At 42.8% G+C, this 21,355-nt stretch overlaps 1 protein-coding gene across 2 annotated transcripts in view; it reads left to right on the top strand.

Annotated features, from left to right (window-relative positions):
* The first annotated feature begins 4,040 nt into the window (after positions 1 to 4,040).
* The window catches only part of CDYL (chromodomain Y like), a 91,329-nt gene continuing 74,014 nt past the window's right edge, over positions 4,041 to 21,355 (top strand). The window contains exon 1 of one of the 2 annotated variants that reach the window (XM_069730716.1): positions 4,041 to 4,426. In XM_069730716.1, coding sequence (XP_069586817.1) covers positions 4,403 to 4,426 — 24 coding nt within the window. In that variant the 5' untranslated portion in view covers positions 4,041 to 4,402. The remainder of the gene's footprint in view (positions 4,427 to 21,355) is intronic. The other variant, XM_069730717.1, reaches the window with a different exon arrangement.

Genomic DNA, 21,355 nt, shown 5'->3' with positions numbered 1-21,355 from the left:
GCAACTTTGCAGGATGCGTTTTTTCTCCAAAATGACGCATTGCGACGGAGGCCAAACGACGCTAGTGTGAAAGTAGCCTAACCCGAGCGTGACAGCTTCATATATTTCTATGAGGCTGTCACGCTCACACCAAGAGAACCATGACCAGTCCGTTAATAGCAACCCAAAATTGGACTGAAATCCATGAATGTCGGCATGAACCCTAATTGTGATGATAATGTAGATGGAATTATCTTGACATCAGGTGTCCCCTATCTCTGTTCTAACTGGTGCCCGATCAGAGTGACAGGAGAAGGGGCAGTACTTGAGCTGGCTGTTTCCATTCACTGCTATGAGAGTTCCAAATACAACCTAGCAAGAGTTGGAATGGGGGATTCCCATGCTTGAGATAATTTTGTGTACCAGAGGTGGGGCCCGCATCTATTACACGTTTATGGCCTATCCTTTGGAAATGCTGTAAGGCTGGTTTCACATTTGCGTCTGTGTACGCAGAGTCTTGTCCGCAACCGCATGCAAAAACGCATGGTAACGCAGCGTATTTTATCTGCATCAGCTTACGCATGACGGCAAAAAACGCTGCGTTTACATGCGTTTTTGGCCTGTGTTTACACTTTTTATGCGCATGCGTTTGATATTTCAAGGAGGGCGTGTCTCAATCAGTTCCTGGACATGCGCAGTCCGAAGTACACAAGCGCATTGAACGCATGCGTTCCCATAGACAGTAATGTGTTTTTAATGCACTCATCCGCATGTGCATGTCTGTGCATATTTGACGAATTTTTGACACTTCCAAAAATGCATACAATAAACTTGGCACTCAAATCGGTTGTAAGGCGAAGTTAATTGACTTTATTGCACGTCCCAGATACAGTTTCAACAGTTAAACGTTTTCGGTCCCACTGGACCTTCTTCAGAACAATTTCCAATTTATCTGGTTAAGCTGGTTACAACATGTGGAAGGAAAAATCACCTTCTAACGAGAAACTGTGGAGCAATGCAGTAAATGGGAAAACGAAGGGGCTCTAGGCGAACTAAGCCGATAATGGAGTCTGTGGCCCATAATCAGGATGAGGAGCTCAGATCTGCGTGGCGCTGGATCGCCAGAGAGGGACACGATCCAGCGGCTTAGTTCGCCTAGAGCCCCTTCGTTTTCCCATTTACTGCATTGCTGTTGAAACTGTATCTGGGACGTGCAATAAAGTCAATTAACTTCACCTTACAACCGATTTGAGTGCCAAGTTTATTGTATACATTGATTGACGGGTTGGAGACCCTACTTGAGCACCATATCTCACCATCCAGCAGAGTGCCGTGTTTTGTACATTATTTGAACTTCCAAAAATGCAACATGTTGCGTTCGCCGGACCCCACCGTACATCGAGAAACGAGGCATGCGTACACATCCGCAGGCGAATGAATGCAAACGTATGTCCCTGCATACACCATGTTAAAGATATGTACGCAGGACGCATGCGGATCTATGCGGATGAAATGCTGCGTACACAGACGCAAATGTGAAACCAGCCTTACCCCTGTATCTCCACTGGTGTTGCTTTTGCTGACATAGCTTCAATAGCGACTTGATGGCGACAGCATGTGACCACTGCTATCAATCAATAGCCTCAGAGGTCTTGTCCCATTTGCATGAGAAATGAGCAATGCACACAGTGATTGTTTGCAGCGGTCATGAGCTTGAGACATTACAGCTGCAGCAATGTTAGCAAAAACTGTGGGCAGTAATATAAAAGCACCAATGTATCGGAAGGGCATAAATGAGACTAATCATATGTTTATAGCTAGTTGAGCAACAGTAGAGGCAGCATTGAACAAACATGATGTCAGGCCGATTTTGTACTTTTTATTTAAAGAGAGCTAGTATAATAAAAAAGTTAAACTGTATGACCCCTTTAAGAGTTACGCTATGTTAAGTTTTTGCATACACTAAATTACTAGAGATGATATAGGAATTTACTTTTATCTAAGGTGATGAATATTGCCTTTGGCTCGTGATAACTTTTGCATTTCTCTTAATCAATACATCAATATTGCAGAAAAACATTAGACATAGTTATTGTTTATTTTTTTAATTAAATTGGAAGACCAGAAAATTGGCAGCATTGGCGACTTTGTTGCAATCTGCATATTATTTTGTACATTGCTACTCAATATTGGTTATCTTTTATAACTTACATTCACTTCTCAGAATAAATGAATAACTTCCTATAGTCTTATTACACACTGGTCAAAATGTATCTCCTTATTAAAAATAAATTCTACTCAAAATCTACACATGCAGCTGTTCTCAAAGTCCCCCAACATACATATCCTGAAAGTTAGAGCTCCTCATATTCCAGACATGAAGGTCACAGTGGATCTTCTGATTTTCAGACAACTCAATGTCTAACATGGGTCACCTAATGTTCAAATAGCTCCTCATATTCCAGACATGCACGTCAAAGTGGATCTTCTGATTTTCAGACAACTCAATGTCTAACATGGGTCAACTAATGATCAAACATTCTAACACTCCTTATACTCCCATACCACCCAATATGGATCTCCTGCAAACCCTATAGCTTGTCATGTTCTCAACACATTGATCAAATTGTTTACAGATCATTTTATAGTTTGTCACAATACCCATACAAGGGCTAACAAGATCTCCTAGAAGGCAGAGAACTCTTTAGCTCCCTTGTCTAGACATGTAAGACATTTTGGATCTTCTGATACTCAAAAAACCTCAATGGTTTCTCAAAGTTCTGAAACACCAGACAGCATGCATCTCGTAGAAGATGACTCTACAAGCTCAAGCAATCAGACAAATGTGGATCTTATAATACTCAGAAAACTATAGTTCCTCATAATCCTGGCCAACAGTGATCTAGACACATACTGGTCAAAGTGGATTGTCTAATACACCAAGATCTAAAGATCTTCATAGTCCTCACACACTGGCAAGAACAAATCTCCTGGTAGAAAACTCTATAGCCCCTCAAACACCACATGTAGGTCAATATGGTTCTCTTAATACTCATAAAAGAGTTCTAACACATTGGACAACTTTGATCTCCTAATAGAAACCGCTTGAGCCCCTCAAAGTTTACACATTCAACCCAAGTTGCATCTTCTCATAGTTCAAAAAGTCAATAGTTCCTCATAGTCTATACGTGCAGGTTAATATGAATCTTATAATACTCAGAAAATTCTTAATTCTTCACTTACTGGCCAATTTCACTTGCTGACCATCGAAAAACTCTATTGCCCTCCATAATCTATACATTTAGGACTATGTGACTCTTCTGATTCGGAGCAATATGGATCTTTTGATAATCCAAAATTCTACATTTTCTCATAAACTGAAAAATGAGAAACTCCCAACAGTAAGCATTTTCCAAAGCTCCTTATGGTCTCAGTCTACAGACCAACATGGAACTCCTAACAGAGTGCTTTCTATTACGGGGCTGACATGGATCTTCTCAGCTCATCTTCATCATTTAATGGAGATCAACCATTTACGATTCATTGTCGTGTACCCTTTTCTTTATAATTAATACATTTTGACAATTTCTACTAGTGAGATATAGATCTCCATACATGGTTCAAACATTGATGGTTGTCCACCAGAAGTTGGACTATCCTGCCTCTGGGTGTATTAGCACACAAGACACAACCGTACTGAGATGTCTCCAGGAAGTCAAGAAACCTATCAGGTGTTTCCTAAAAATCTAGAATCCAACTGGTGCCTAGATCTCACTAAGTTGGGGGCTGTCTACTGCTAGTCCAGTGAAGCAACAGGGGGACCCCAGGATTTGGGGTGTTTGGTGCCACATATGAGGTCACTTTGCATGTGTTCAGTGCCATGAGCTTGGGCAAGTCATGTGCCAAGATGGCCAGCTGTTGGCTTGAGGTGGCCACAGAAGACTCCCCACCACTGAAGCCTGCTCCCCAGCGGAGGGAAGGTCGGTGCAGGAGGCGGGGGTGGGTGCGAGTTGGAAGGACAATGGGAGGGGGCAGGAGGAGGGGAGAAACAGCGACCTAGCGACTCCGACGAAGAGAGGAAGGAGGGAGGGGTGTAATAATGGAGGTGGGCGGTTCGGAGCTTGGTGCTGAAGGATACACTGAAGAAGAAGATCGTTGAGCTCGGACCGCGCTCGTACACCCGCCCTCCCCCTCCCGATCTGCGCTCGATTGTGGAGCCTGTGGCGAGCCGGGGAGCCCCGAGTGCACACACTGCCTCGTATACAACGGCTCGGTGTGCCCGTGTGAGTGTGAGGCGGCTGCGCAGCTCGTGTGCGCACACTACTAGCACACTGGCATTTCAGAGGAGGCCAGGCTCACACAACTGAGAGAAAGTACGGTGCTCAGCCCGGCGGCGGCTCTCAGACCCCCGGCCCCCACCAGCATGGCTTCCGAGGAACTCTATGAGGTACAGTAACCCGGGGAGCCCGGCCGGGGGCGGCGGGGAGGAGGGCGGGCAGACATTGACCCTTGCAGGCAGCTGTTCTTCCCTTTTTCTCCCTCCTCCCGTGTGACTGTCTCCCGGTAGTTGTGTGTGTGTGGAGTTACTCCCGTCCCTGCTTCCTCCCAGCTGCACCTTCATCTTCCTCCTCCTCTTCCTCGGCGCTCTCCGCACTCATCAGCAAGCAGTTTGCTGGACAGAAATCCTGAGGAGAGCCAAGTGGTGGCCCGGCCTTCTGTGAGGATGGGGATGAGGGCAGCTGCCATGTCTGAGGGGCGAACACTTCATAAAGTCCCGATATGGGCGCAGGAGCCGGGTGTGAGGAGGAGAAGTCATCTTTGTGAAAGTGCTGAGGCGGCACGTAGTGAGGGAGCAGGAGGCGGGCAGACACGTGTGATTGGGGCAAACTGTTGGGAAAGTCCTTACCTGATGGTGCTGGCACTTGTAGTGCCCCAGCAGGCAGGCCATAGGATGAGTCCTCCTGTCCAGGACTCTCCTCAGAGCTATAATGTTGGGGAAATGCCCAGATACCATGACATCACTTGGCAAGCGAATGGCCAACAAGTGAAGACTTGCTGATACAAAGTGTAGGAGTTTTTTCCTTTCTTTTGCTTTCCTTATGTGGTGATGACGATCCCGGATCGGATGTCCAGTGTTATGGAGGATTGCGAGGGGTTAAATCACTGATACTTTGTGTACTTAGCCAAGACATTGTTACAGAATCCACTCATATACTTTTGACCCTTCTTAAAAGTATATATGGAGCATCTAGATACGGAGAGATCCTTGTATGCCTTTATACATCATCCAGCCATAAACGCTGCTACAAAGTATTTTTCTTCAATGCTTCTTTATATAGAAAAGTTACAAGAGAAACACGTGGTGCAAAACAAGTCGTCGCCAGTTTCACCAGAGTGAAATCACGCCATTAAGACGGGGTGTTCACGGTTCCATTTCAGCCACGTTCTGCATTAGGGGCACACCATCCTCACCTGTTGTGACATTTCGGGGGACCTCCCATCAAGTACAGCATATAATCATTCATTGTATCACATGGAACAGGAATAGCTGAAATACGTATGTTGCCTTCATACCAAGCAAGCAGCCAAGCTTTTGGTGACCATGCAACAAGAACTTTCATAAAGGAATGCAAATTTGTCAAGAAATATTTAGCCCCATTGGCTACACTCCAGAGTTTGATGTTGTCTAACTGTGATCTTGGTACCAATCAGAGTGAGCCGTACTAATGTTCTACTAAAGGCATTCTTGAGAGGCCTTAAACACAAGATATTAGTCAACCGATCACTTCAGGAAGGGTGCAAAGATGAATCTAGAAGATTTCACCACTTGTAATTTCAAGTGACTCTCAGACCCTTGTTGCACTAGTTTCTTGCCCACCATAGAAATAATAGCAACATTTTTTGCTATCTGAACCATAGCAATCTTATGCTGATGGTAAACTATAAAGTCTGTTGCAGCCAATGGCGCATCACAGAAATAAAACGCAGGTAGTCCGTTTAATGTGCACATCACTATTTCTATATAGTATGAGGATCTATAAGTCACAGTACAGGCATGGATGAGGAAAGGTAAACTATCAGCTTTTGGCCACTTGTAGTCATCAGGGCTACAGTGGATCTGTTGGCAATCACAATTTAGATACTAGTAAGACCAGGTGGTCCTGAAAGCATAAAGATGAAGAATTCAATTTTACACTTGTCACTTGTTCGAAAGCAATAGCCATGGTTATTCAAAACTGGTAAATTTTCTTCTCAGTCTTGATAAGGGTTGTGGTGGAGTTGGACGGTCCTGATTTATGAAGAGGTGCACATCTCTTATGAATCTGGATGACACAGTAGCGTGCACCTCACTTCACCATGGCGGAAACCTTACCTCAGTAAGATTTCTGGTGTAGAGAACGGCACAGCTGGTCATGCATTAGATGAGCAGTGGCGTCACACTCCTGTTTCACCCTAGCTAAGCCCATTTTTGCACAGCTTGGAGAAGCTGGCATGAAAACGCTAAAAGCTACACAATTTTTAGGCAACTTGAAGTTGCATCATAACTTTACGACTTTTTAAAGCAATTTACGCAACAATTCTAACAAAATTTCTTTGTTGAATTGGGTCCATTAACTTTTGGTTGAATTAATTTCGGTAGGCAGTGCTCTATGTAATGTATTGACTCTTTGAAGAAATGATCCTGTAATTGCTGTTGCAATTAACATGATTCAACCTCCACTGCAAATCAGGTTTATTATCCAAATTTACAAACTTTCTCCTGTATAAAATAAACCGAACAAACAAGAATTTAAAGGGAACCTGTCACCCCCAAAATCGACGATGAGCTAAGCCCACCATAATCAGGGGCTTATCTACAGCAGTCTGGAATGCTGTAGATAAGTCCCCGATGTATCCTGAAAGATAAGAAAAAGAGGTTAGATTATACTCACCCAGGGGCGGACCCGCTGCGGTGGGCGTCCCGGTCCAGGGCCTCCCATCTTCTTACGATGACTTCCTCTTATCTTCACGCTGCGGCTCTGGTGTACTTTGTCTGCCCTGTTGAGGGCAGAGCAAAGTACTGCAGTGCGCAGGTGTCGGGCCTCTCTGACCTTTCCTGGCACCTGCGCATCGGACCGGACCGCAGCCGGAACGCCCCTGGGTGAGTATAATATAACCTCTTTTTCTCATCTTTCAGGATACATCGGGGGCTTATCTACAGCATTCCAGAATGCAGTAGATAAGCCCCTGATGTCGGTGGGCTAAGCTCATCGTCGATTTTGGGGGTGACAGGTTACCTTTAAGTAGCTGAACACAAGTGATACAACCAGTGTTTTTTTCCAAATCCAACGTTTAATGACTATTGCAGTTTCCGAATTATTCCACTTCTTCATTACAAGTGTTTTTAGTACTTAGTAGATCGCCCTCTGACTGTTACAACCTGCTGGAAACATAATGCTTTAAACAACAGCTTTTGGCAGCATTTCTTGGGAATCTTAGCCCATTCCTCATAGGCAATGGTTTCCAATTCACTAGTATCGTTGGGTCATCAAGAGAGTGGTCTAAAATGTTGAGATCATTGCCATGCACAAACAAGGAAGACAATACAAAAAGACTGAAAAGACATTGAATGTTTCTAGAGATGCAGTTGGAAGTACAGTTTGCAAGCTCAAAGTTAAAGCAACACTGGCTACACTACTGGCAGTCACCAGATTCCTGCGATAATAGGTGGTTGAAAACCCTTAAGTGACTGCAAAAGACCAGAAGCAAGACTTGATGGCAAGCACCAAGGTTTCAGTTTGAACAATAAAAGCCCCAATATTAGCTTATAGTAAGCTCAACCCACCTGTATTGAGGGGTTAGGCCGACCGATTTGTATAAGGACACTGGCTAACTGATGGTCAAGAGAGATCTTGATTGCTCTTGTCCAATTTCGGACTGCTGATTCCATTGTTCTTGAGATAAACTGCCTTCTGATGCATCAGCTGGCAGTTTCCTCATAGAGAAGCGCTTCTGTGTATGGACGTGTAGACCGAGATAGCTGTATGCTGAACCATCTGCATACACCCTCTATTGTGTATGGCCATCCTAAAGATTATTCTCAACTCCAAAAGTCTCAATGTCTGAACTCCAAAATGTACACCTTTTACTGCTTCAAAAGTACAAGAAAAATCAGGTTCAGTATGCTAAAAACTTTATAAATGAGCAATAAAAATTTGGAATTGTGTTTTACGGTGCAATAGAACATTGAACATTTTCAGCCCTATACATTGGTGGTATGTCTGGAGAAGAAAGAGAGAATGAAACTTGCTAACAAAAAAAAAGCCCATCCTGCCTAAAGTGAAGCATGGCGGTGTTTCTTTGAGTCCTCTGGCACTAGGAACCTGCAATATGTGGAAGGAACTATAAATTCAATCAAATATCTGGTAATCCAAAGAGAATATAATGTGTTTTACTGTGAGGTAGTTGAACCTTGGGTGTTATGTGACGCTGCAGCAAGATAATGATCACAAGCACACCTCAAAGTCTACCAAGGCTTGGTTTCCGAAGAAGACCTGGAAGATTCTAGGGTTGCCATCAGTCTCCTGACTTGAACCCTATACAAAATCTTTTGAGGAATTTCAAGAAGACACTTGCAGCTCACATATCCAATAATATTAGTGAACTGAGGCCATTACCAATGAGTTATGGGCTATGATTCCTCAGCAACATTGCCAGAAGCTGGCGTTTGGCCATGCATCACCTTTGCTGTAGGTCACAACAACCAAAGGAGGCTTTACCATGTACTGAAAATGCTTGTCATGAAGGGTGGAATAATTTTGTGACAGCAGTAGTCATTAAAGAGGCACTACCCATAAAGCGTTTATCCTTTTAAAATTTTGCAATCATTATATAGCCCTATGTACTTCCAATTGCTTATTTTGCCTTTCTACCCAGTTAATTCTTTTTTCTCTGCTCTATGTAGAAACAGGAACTTTCTTGTCCTTGCAGAAATCATTCTTCAATTCCATACCCAGCTGCTCCCATTGCCATTGACTTTTGCAGTGACTGACGAGTCATACAGTGAAAATTGACCTCCTGTTTCTACATAAACTATCAGAATACTTCTAGGCTTTTTCATCACGTGATGTCATAAACCTAATGCAAAAGAGAAGCATTAAGTGGGTAGAAAGGCAAAATAAGCAATTGTAAGTACACAGTGATATATGGGGATTCCAATATATTAAGAGGATAAAAATTTTGATTTTGAGTGCTTCCTTTTAAAGTGTGATGAATTTGGAGAAGACACTTGCTATGCTAATTGTTTTGAGTTATTTAACCCCTTCCTGAAATTTGCGGTATTTATATGTAATAGTTGGGTAGTACTTTCCAGCGAATGCATTGTATATATGTCATGGCGATTGCCCGCGCACAGGAAGCTGTGAGTGGGCGATCACCGGGTGTTCAGCTGATATGACAGATGACGCCTCACACGCACTGCTTTTACATTAAATGCTGCAATCAATATTGATCTCAGCATTTAGAAGGCAGACAGAGAGAGGGGACCCCCTTTACGTCATGAAGGGTAGATCATTGCCAAGGTGACTCCATGTCATGACAACATCCGGTTCACGAGAACTAGCAAACTTGTGACACCATTCTCAGAGCATGTGTATCAAGCTTGTATGTCAGTGCAGCACTGACAGTTTATAAAGCATAGCAGTGCTAGTGCATATCTATTCTCCATAGAGGGACAAAGTAAAGAGAAACATTGTAAAAATATAAAAAAAATAAACAAAATAAAAATACATTTTACCCATAAATAATTTTCTGAAAAAGAAAAAAAAGTACTCATTTGATATTTCTCTGTACAGAACGACCCAACCTATAAAACTGTCCCACTAGTTAACCACTAGATGAGATGGGGGGTTCTGCTGTTCTGGCACCTCTGGAACTCCAGTATGGCGCTCTTTCTCTTCTGAGCGTTGCACTCTGCCGAAAGTAGGTTTCGACCACATATGGGATATCTGTGTAATTAGGAGAAATTGAACAACAAATTTTGCTATCCTTGTGAATATGAAAACATTTGGGGTTAAAGCAACAATTTTTCTCATTTCACAAGATCAATGCTGTAAAATTCTGTGAAGCACCTGTGGGTTCAAGAAGCTCACACCACATCTAGATAAATTCTTTGAGGTGCAGTTTCCAAAAGGAGTGGTTTCCACTGTTTAGGCACATCAGGATCTCCAAATGCAACATGACATCTGCAGACCATTCCATCAAGGTCTGTGTTCCAAAACATCACTCCTTCCTTTTTGAGCCCTGCCGTGCACCCAAACAGTAGTTTTCCTCCATATTTGGGGTATCGGCGTACTCATGAGAAATTGCACAACAAATTTTGGGGTCTATTTTCTCCTGTTACCTTTGCGAGAATAAAAAAATATGATGTTAAAAGAATTTTTGTGGGAATTTTGTTTTCACGGCTCTGTGTTCTAAAATTATGTGAAGCACCTGGGGGTTCAAGGTGCTCACCTCACATCCTTGATAAGTTCCCTGAGGAGTCTAGTTTCCAAAATTGGGTCACTTGTCAGTGGTTTCCACTGTTTAGGCACATCAGGGGCTTTTCAAATATGACAGGTTGTCCTCTAATTTTCCAGCAAATTTTGCATACAAAAAGTCAACTGGCGCTCCTTTCCTTATGAGCCCTGCCATGCGCCAAAACATTTTTCTCCATATATTGCGTAGCGGCGTGCTCAGGAGAAATTGCACAACAAATTTTTTGGTTTCCCCTTGTGAAAATACAAAAAATGGGTCTAAAGTAACACTTTTGTAAAAAAAAAATACTTTAAATCTTAATTTGTTTTCCTTCCACATTCCAAAAATTCATGTGAATCACCTTAAGGGTTAATAAACTTCTTGAATGTGGTTTTGAGCACCTTAAGGGGTGCAGTTTTTAGAATGGTGTCACTATTGGATATTTTCTTTCATATAGACCCCTCAAAGTCACTTCAAATGTGATGTGCCCCCTATACAAACAAAAAAAAGTGATTTTGTAAATTTTGTTGTAAAAAGAAGAAATCGCTGGTCAACTTTCAAGCTTTCTACCTTGCTAACAAAGTTTTAAAAAAAAATGCTGATGTATACTAGACATGTGGGAAATGTTATATATTAACTATTTTGTGTGACATAGTTGAAACTAGACGTTTACATACACTATATAAAAAGATACATGCATGTTTTTCCTCAATATCTGACATGAAATCAGAATAAACCTTTCCCATTTTAGGTCAGTTAGGATTACCATTATCTATTATATAAAGCTGAATGTATGTGTGTATGTGTTTATGTCCGGGATTGGCATCTGCACTGTTGCAGCTACAGCCACAAAATTTTGCACAGTCACACGTCTGGACCCCGAGAGCGTCATAGGCTATGTTGTGAGGCGAAATTTTATCCCCATGCGTTCCAATTATATCACCCTCAGCACACATTTCACCACACACACCCCAACCTCGCCACATAAAAGTCGAAACACAAAAGTCGCTGCTCAAAAGTCGCCACGCGTAAAACTCGCCACATGCAAAACTAGGCTCACGCAAAACTCGCCACACGTGCAAAACTCACCTCATGGAAAACTCGCGACGTGCAAAATTTGCCACATGCAAACTCGGCTCACGCAAACTCGCCACACGTGCAAAACTCACCTCATGGAAAACTCGCCACACGCAAAACTTGCACACGCGGAAAAATTGCCACATGCACAAAAGTTGCAACACACGCAAAAGTTGCCTCACACAAAACTTGCACATACTCAAAACGCACCACACATAAAACTCGCCACGCGCAAAACTCGCCATGCACAAAACTTGCACACAACTTGCTACACTAACCTGTCACATGCAACTCGACACACAAAAACTTGCTACACGCATGTCGCCACACAAAACTCATCTCACAAAAGTCGCTACCTACATGTCGCCACATGCAACTCAACACACACAACTTGACACATGAAACTCGCCCTAAAACACACACAAGTCTGGTATTATCCTTCAAAAATAAAAATCTGATTAATAAGCAGACAAACTACAAGAGCAACAAATGTACCATATAGGAAATACGGCAGCTGTCAGTCACATGACCTGTCTATTATGTGTATGTGTGAGCTAATATATACTGCCGGGGGGGAGGGCTTCCTGTTGGCTGGGGATTTATCAGGCTGCCAATTTAGTTTGCAAATACTGAGGTAAAAATACTGACCAAATAACGTGTGAACGCGGTCTAATACAGGAGATGACATACAGATATATACTATATACAGGGGAGATGACACCCAGATATATACTATATACAGGAGAGATGACACACAGGTATATACTATATACAGGAGGAGATGACACACAGGTATATACTATATACAGGAGGCGATGACACACACATATATACTATATACAGGGGAGATGACACACAGGTATATACTATATACAGGAGGAGATGACACACTGGTACAGTTATATGAAAAAGTTTGGGCACCCCTATTAATCTTAAGCTTAATGTTTTATAAAAATTGTTTTTTTTTTTTCAACAGCTATTGTAACGCTAGTGTAACGCACTCCATTAACGCTGCTATTAACCCTGTGTGACCAACTTTTTTACTATTGACGCTGCCTATGCAGCCTCAATAGTAAAAAGATCTAATGTTAAAAATAATTAAAAAATAAAAAATCATCATATACTCACATTCTGGCGCCTTTCCCGCTCCTCCCGACGCTCCGGTGACCGCTCCATGCAAGCGGCAGGTTCCGGTGGCAAGGATGGTATGCGACAAGGACCTGCCATGACGTCACGGTCATGTGACCGCGACGTCATCACAGGTCTTGTGCCCATACCAACCCTGGGAACGGAAGCTGCCGCGTGCACTGCACACAGGGCCAGGACTTCAACGGAGGGTGAGTATATGTTTATTTTTTAAGTCTGTATACTACATGGCTGTTTGCTGTATACTCCGTCGCTGTGCAATATACTACGTGGCTGGGCAATATACTACGTGGACATGCATATTCTATAATACCCGATGCGTTAGAATCGGGCCACCATCTATTAGAAATATAAGATGATACATATAGTACATGGGCAATATGTTCACAAGGCCTGTAGATTATGAAGAAATGGCATAACATACAAAAAGATTATTGATAAGCAAGTGACCGTGCAAAAAAAAACACTTTAATAACACATGAAAAAGTATGATATCTCTTTACGTGCATGAGGTATAAGGAATGAAAAATGGATCATCCATATATCAGCTTATTCAAATATGATTGATAATGTATATCTCATGAGACAGAAGAGTAGTCACCGGATATATGGCTTGGAATTACATTCTATAATAGAAAAGACCAAAGTGAGTGCACAGTAAAGGAATATAATATACACTTCTCAGGCCATGAACAGATCAACATATTATAATGACATACTGTATATTGTTATTCCTTCAGTTTGGTATATGGTACACTTTCTACTGTAGATGCTTTTTAACCAAAATCAATGATACAACTTGTCACACAATTAAACTGTTAACAAAAAGGGACACAAGTTAAAAATACAGAGACCACATACCGTATTTTCCGGTGTATAAGATGACTTTTTAACCCCTGAAAATCTTCTCAAAAGTCAGGGGTCGTCTTATACGCTGGGTACGGCGTGTGCAGGGAGCGGTCCTGGATGGTTCCCAGGGTCTGGAGGAGAGGAGACTCTCCTTCAGGCCCTGGGATCCATATTCATGTAAAATAAAGAATAAAAATATAAAATATGGATATACTTGCCTTCCGATGGCCCCCGGCTCTCAGAGGTGCACGCGGCGGCTTCCGTTCCCAAGGATGCATTGCGCGAAGGACCGGAGATGATGTCGTGGTCACGCGACCGCAACCTAATCTCCGGTCCTTCACGCAGTGCATCCTTGGGAACGGAAGCTGCCGCATGCACCGCTGAGAGCCGGGAGAACTCCGGGGGGTGTCGGAAGATAAGTATATCCCTATTTTTTATTTTTATTCTCTTTTTTTTTTTCATGAATATGGATCCCAGGGCCTGAAGGAGAGTCTCCTCTCCTCCAGACCCTGGGAACCATCCGGACCGCACACGCCGTATAAGGCGACACCCGCCGTATAAGATGACCCCCGTCTTATACGGCGAGTATATCCCAAACTCTATATTTTATATGGAAAATTGGGGTCGTCTTATATGCCCAGTCGTCTTATATGCCGGAAAATACAGTCTTTTATAAAAAAAAAACAAACAAAAAAAACCAAAACACTCAATTGATCATGTAAACCCGCTGACATTATAGTGTCCAAAGTCGAGATCCATCGGCACTCCTTTTGTGCAAGAATACATTTTGTGTCGCCACCTTATCCCAATACGTATCTTATCAGTTCCCCAGATTATTAACTCATTGGGGTTACAGTTGTGGCATGACATAAACTGTCTCGGGATTGTTTTTAAGATAAGTCAACCACATCTCAAGCTGTCATAATGTCTCTGTTCACGTGTTCTTACACATATTCCCAGTACGTGAGCCTGATGTATATCAGTTTGCAGGTACATCTAGCATAGTATACCATGTGTTGTGCCACAAGTGGTGTAATCATTGATCTTAAATTCTCTGAGGCCGTCTGACGATGTGAATGATGTGGCCCTGATCAAATCCCCCTTCTTTGTCTCCCAGCATTGAAGCCATCTGAAGGCTTGGTCACATAATGTCTCTCTCTGGCTAAATGATCATAATGGCTAAATCTCTGCCGAAGGTTCACAGCCTGACTTTCGAATAATTCATCTGATGTACAGATTGCCTTGCACGGAGAAATTGACTCACCAGAATAGCTCTAATAGTTGAGCCCAGGTTTGTCGATGAGGTGTGTAATAGCACATTTACTGAGTTCTCTTTACGATACATGTCTGTATGTATCAAACCATTCCTTTCCACTCTGAGTTCAACATCCAGAAAGAATATTACCTGGTGAAGGTAATTATAGGCAAGTCTGATGTTGGAATCATTGCTATTCAATACCAACATAAAAGTGTGTAAATCACTGGCAGAGCCCCGCCATATAAAAAGGATATCGTCAATATAACTAAACCATCCAAGGATTTGGGGAACGGCGTGTGCATCATCAGGAAATATTTTCCTCTCCCAGTCTACAAAGAATAGATTAGCATAGGATGGTGCACATGCCGCCCCATTGATGTACCATGTTATTGTAGTAACAAGCTATCCTTGAATGTAAAGAAATTATGGGTCAATATGAATCACAACAACTCCAACACCAGCTCTCTTATGTCAGCATCCAAATTGCTTGACTCAAGAAAGAACTGTGAAGCTTCAAGACCATCTTCGTGGTGGATTCTATTATATCATGATTTGAGATCTGCCATAAGTAGAAACAGATCAGATTCTAGGAACAGGCCGTCGCAGGAGGTCCGTAGTGTCCCTGACATAGGAGGACAACGTTTCAACCTGTGTTCACAAATAATGTTTAATAAATTTGGATCCAAAGCCCTGGTGGGCAGGCTGGATCCATGTAGACCTTGGGGAGGAGATAGGTGGGAATAACTGTAAACTTAAAAGTCAACCCTTCAAGAGTTTAGTGATGATCCCCCTTCTCAAATGCCATCTCCAAGATATACATCAATTTCACTTTAGAGGTTAGAAGGGGATTTTGAGGCATCTGACCCCCATGGGTGACGGAAGCAGGACCGGTCAGTAATTGGTAGCAGGTTGGTACAGAACAAGGACAGGAACATGGGATGGCCACAATATGGAATCACAGTATGCAGATTCTGGGTAACAGAATGGCCACTGGGACAACTTCAGCCTCTGCAGTTTCCGGATAGCAGACAGGCCGGCCACTGGGACTAGTTCAGTCTGTGCAGTTTCTGGATAGTAGACAGGACGGGAATGACAGTGGAATGCAGGTTAAACAAAGCAGGGTCAGATAAGACACAGCAGATGAGGGGACCTAACAGCAGGCAGGCAAGTATAAACCAACTATGTTCAAATGTTGCTCAGACACCTCCCAGCAGGTGGAGGTGCCTTAAGTAGAAAGAGTCTATCATCTGTTGGCTGGGGACACTTTAGGAGGATGTCCATGCCCAAATTCACTGCCAGGAGATCTACCAGACGAGCACAGACCCTAGGGAGTGAAGAGAGGAGGCGCAGATGAGGGGCCAGGGCGGTGAGAAAGTCGTCATCCTTGCCAGGGGGAGGGAGCGAAGGCACGTAAGACCATCGGCGCTACAGTACTCACCTCCATCCCACTTTTCAATTCTGCAAAGAAGTTTTCCAGCAGTAGAGGTCATGAATATTCTTCTTGGGTTCCAGTGATCTCTTCATGGGATCAAACCCCTTCCAATCCACTAGAAAAAAAACATAGAAAAAAGGTTGTCCTTCTTAACCTCTTTGTGGCCCAGATGCTCTCTACCTTGAAGACATCCCCAGAGCAGACTGGTGCAGGAGTGGTACCCAGCCCTTAAGGGACGTAAGATGAGTGGCTTATCTCCTGGCTAAAAGGTTAGTGGATCCAGGCTTCTCTTGGTGGTGTGCCTTTTCATACATTCAGAGGGAAGTTGACTTGGGGTTTTGTTACGGGCACAGGAGGGACAGGCTGAAACAAACTTCACAATGTCACTTCGCATTGTTGACCACCGATAATCACACAAGTTAAATTGCAAAGTCTTTTTCTGCCCAGCATGACCAGCCAACATTGAAGAGTAACCCCACAACAGCACTTGCCTCCTATCATAATCCGGCACCAATGACTTCCCTGGTGGAATCAAAACCGCCAGAGCAATAGTGACCATCTTAAAAGGCTTGATAACAAATCGGAGCTCATCCCTTTGACTGGATGAAGGTAAGGACTTATAAAGCGCATCCAATCTCAACATTTTTGTCAGCTTGTAAGACTGGACTGGGAGAGACAAAACAGCCTTCACAGCAAAGACTGTCTCCAACGAAGCACCGTACCAGATTTCCAGTCTAGGACTGGCTCATGACTACAGAGTCACGCAATGCAAAGGAGAAGTGGATGTGAAAGACAAGGCAACACATAGAAGGTAGTCTTCTCCGTCTGCAGCCCTCCTACCTGAAGCTCCACCTGTATGAAAAAAACACTGCCTCGGACAAGGCACTTCATTGACAGACGACACAAACAAGGCACTCTGGAGGCGATGGATGGGAATCTGATAATAATCAACCACGACTTGTTGCAAGAAATTTACCGACAAACCGGAATAAAGACAGGCAACCTCAGTGAAGCGGGTAGTTACAAGAGACATGGGAACAACCAGAGCCAACGGTGAAGAAGAGTTCCCTCCCACCCAGAATAGCCTCCTGCAGAGACCCTAAGCCAGAGAGTCTGTCCGACTTTATGGGTCAAGTGTAGATTACATATTCTGGGCTACCACAATAATAGCACAATCCCTTGACACAACGATGTTCCTACCGTTTTTCAGCCAGCTTAACATGACCGACCCTTGTACATTCTGGAAGGTCAGCTGCCACAGGTGGCTGAGGAAAGAGCGACTGCTGAAAGGAAGGAGCCAGACACATCAGTTTCTTCTTTCGTACCATCTCCCTGGAGCATTCCTGAAACCTGAGATCAATCCAGATGACCAGGGAGATCAGGTCATCCAAGGAGACGAGTATGTCACAACCAGCTAGTTTTTCCCTAATTTGTCCGGATTAGAAGGCGGCTTCGTTGACAAAATCTAAGGAGGGAGAATGCAGTTGAAGTGAGATGACCCGGGTTGAATACTTTACGGAATGCCTCCAGAAAGGCCTGTACAGGAATCCCCTCCAACATGGGGTTGAGCCATGCTACGGCCTCTCACTCAAGATGAGACATTAGAAATGCCACTTTGGCCTGATCTAAGGGGAACTGATGAGCCAGCAGTTCTTATTACAGCATGTACTGGTTGATAAATCCACGGCACTGCTTAGGATCTTTGTTGAAGCATAGCGATGCAGACAGACAAGGACCAGCTCCTGGCTCGTGAGTTGCAGACCGAGTAGTTACTGCCGAGGTTGCAGCTACTTGGATTGGAGTGGATGAAGCAACCAACGTCTGGCCATCTAGACGAATGTTCACAGCCCGCAAGTGAGTCAGGATGGATTCCTGTTGGTCCAACAGGTGGATTATCTCCTGATAAAACTCAAGGGGTGGAGAAGTATGGGAGTCAGCGGATTCCATGGCCTGAGTAAACTATTATGTATGTGGTTGTGGAACCACTGTGCCATGGTCCGAGAAAAGCCTTTAGGTGTGTAGCTAAGTGTGCACCCGACTCTTCGCTAGAGCCCTGATGGTGGGGTTATACTTGGCTCCAGGTGCACATCAGATGAGACTCCAGGAGTATGCCATAGACTTTTTTTTTTTTTTTTTTTTTACAATTGGGTGGTGAATAACAATTTTAGTTTTTTTCCACAAATTTAGTTTTAACCCCAGATTTAAAATTTCCACAATGGGTAAAAATGGCACCATAATTTGTCCCACAATTTCTTCTGAATGTGGAAATACTCCATATGTTGCTTTACATTACTGCTTAGCCACATGGCGAGAATTGGAAAGGAAGAAGTGCTCTTTGACTCTTGGAGAACAAATTATTGTAGAATAGTTTGCGGGCTCCATATACAGAGCCCCCTAAGTGCCAGAAGAGCAGAATCCCACCTTAAGTGCCCCCATTTTGGAAATTACCGCTGTCTGGGAATTAATCTACAGGCGTAGTGATGATTTCCATGGATGTTTGCCAGAAACAAGCAGCAGTGAATGTTGCCGGCTGAAAATTGCAAACTGGCAACTGTAGTGCCCATACATCGTAGAGCCCATACATTGTGCCTAGCTCGTGCTTCTGGAGACATGCACCTGTAAATTAGATAGGCACTCATCGCTACAGAATACCAAACTTGAATGATAACTGCAGTTTAGTCATATTATGGGGCTCAGAAGGGAGTGGTTCACTTAGATTTGGGAGTGCAAAATTAGCTGGATTTCTTTTGTGTGTGTGTGTGGGGGGTGATTAGGAGCTATTTTGCTTTTTCAGAGCCTTTGTGCTACCAGTAACTTGGAAGCCCCCTATATTTCCATTGACAGGAGACGGACCTGAGTAGGAGTTTGCTTTTTTGTGGGTTGAGTTGAAGCTTTTATTGTGAATATTTGACAACAGTTGGGATCACATTCATCGGCGCTCTACACTGCGCAATTACATCAGTTTCCATCTAAATTTCCGAATGACGTAATTTACACGAAACCTCCGAGGGATGCATTCACCATGAGGCAGCAGTTTTTGTGGACTTAGACTAGTCTCTTTTTAGCGGTGTCCTTCTTTTCAGAAGTTCACAAAACTGTGATCGACTGCGCTTTTATGCACACTTAAAAACACGGGGCACCACTGGATCATATGACACAGTCCACAGTGTCACCATCTGCCTCATTATAGGAAATCTTCAGCTGGGGTTCTGTCTGAATTATGTATGTCATAGGTTTACATGGAAGCCCCAGTGTAAGCGCTCAGCGTAGAGCTAGAGCGCAGGCTAAATGTGAGCTGAGCCTTACTGCGATCTTTGGGAGACACCATAAACAAATCGACCTCAGATGAAGGATTGGTTTTATTTATTTTTCATGCCTTTCCTTGTGCGATATAAGTGATTAGACATTTCCCTGCCTGCTTTTAAACAATGTTTTACTTCAAAGAAATAATTATTTGCGATCCTGTGCTGTAATATCTGTAAAGCTGTATACTTTTTTACTTCATCCCCTGACCAAGAGCTATGGTATGAGCAGACCATGTTCCTGCAGGGTCAGTCACGGCCTTTACACAGTACACAGCAGGGGCACATTTATAAGATTATCCCAGCACAGGAACATTTTATTTAAACATCCAATTGTGGACGTTATTATTATTCCAAGATTCATTGATTTAAAATCAAATTTGTTTGTGTGAAAACCCCTTTACCCCCAAGGGTGGTTTGCATGTTCATGACCAGGTCAATTTTTACAATTCTGACCACTGTCCCTTTGAGGTTATAACTCTGGAACGCTTCAACAGATCCCGGTGATTCTGACATTATTTTCTTGTGACATATTGTACTTCATGATGGTGGTAAAATTTCTTTGATATGACTTGCGAAAATTGTGCAATTTTCCAAATTTGAATTTTCATGCCCTTAAATCACACAGATATGTCATACAAAATACTTAATAAATAACATTTCCCACATGTCTACTTTACATCAGCACAATTTTGCAACCAAATTTTTTTTTGTTAGGAAGTTATTAGGGTTAAAAGTTGACCAGCGAATTCTAATTTTTACGACACCGTTTTTTTTAGGAACCACATCACATTTGAAGTCACTTTGAGGGGTCTATATGATAGAAAATATCCAAAAGTGACACCATTCTAAAAACTGCACCCCACAAAGTTCTCAAAACTACATTCAAGAAATGTATTAACCCTTCAGGTGCCTCACAGAAATTTTTGGAATGTTCAAAAATAAATTGAACATTTAACTTTTTTTCACAAATTTTTTTTACTTCAGATCCAATTTGTTTTATTTTGCCAAGCGTAACAGGAGAAATTGGATCCCAAAAGTTGTGCAATTTGTCCTCAGATTGCTGATACCCCATATGTGGGGGGTAAACCACTGTTTGGGCACGTAGCAGAGCTCGGAAGCGAAGAAGCGCCGTTTGACTTTTAAATGCAAAATTGGCTGGAATTGAGATCAGGCGCCATATCACGTTTGAAGAGCCCCTGATGTGCCTAAACAGTGGAACCCCCCAAATTTAACTCCAACCCTAACCCCAGCACACCCCTAACCCTAATCCCAACTTTAACCACAAACCTAATACACCCCTAATCCCAATCGTAACCCTATCTTTTACCCTAACCCTAACTTTGGCCCCAACCCTAACCTCAACCCCAACCTAACACTAAAAGACGCTATTTATTGCAAAAAATAGTTTTTGCATCACCACATTTTGAGAGCTATAATTTTTCCATATTTTGGCCCACAGAGTCATGTGAGGTCTTGTTTTTTGCGGGACGAGTTGACGTTTTTATTTCTACCATTTTCGGGCACATGACATTTTTTGATCGCTTTTTATTCTGATTTTTGGGAGGCAGAATGTACAAAAATTGGCAATTCATTAATTTCTTTTGGGGGGGCATTTACACCGTTCCGCGTGTGGTAAAATTGATAAAGCAGTTTTATTATTCGGGTCAGTATGATAACAGCGATACCTCATTTATATAATTTTTTTATGTTTTGCTGCTTTTGTACAATAAAAACTATTTATATAAAAAATAATTATTTTTGCACCCCTTTATTCTAAGTGCTATAACTTTTTTATTTTTCCACTACGTTTTCAGC

This window comes from Ranitomeya imitator, chromosome 6, assembly GCF_032444005.1.
Source record: "Ranitomeya imitator isolate aRanImi1 chromosome 6, aRanImi1.pri, whole genome shotgun sequence".
NCBI lineage: Eukaryota > Metazoa > Chordata > Amphibia > Anura > Dendrobatidae > Ranitomeya > Ranitomeya imitator.
The sequence above is the reverse complement of the archived record's forward strand: the minus strand, read 5'-3'. Positions and strand labels throughout refer to the sequence as shown.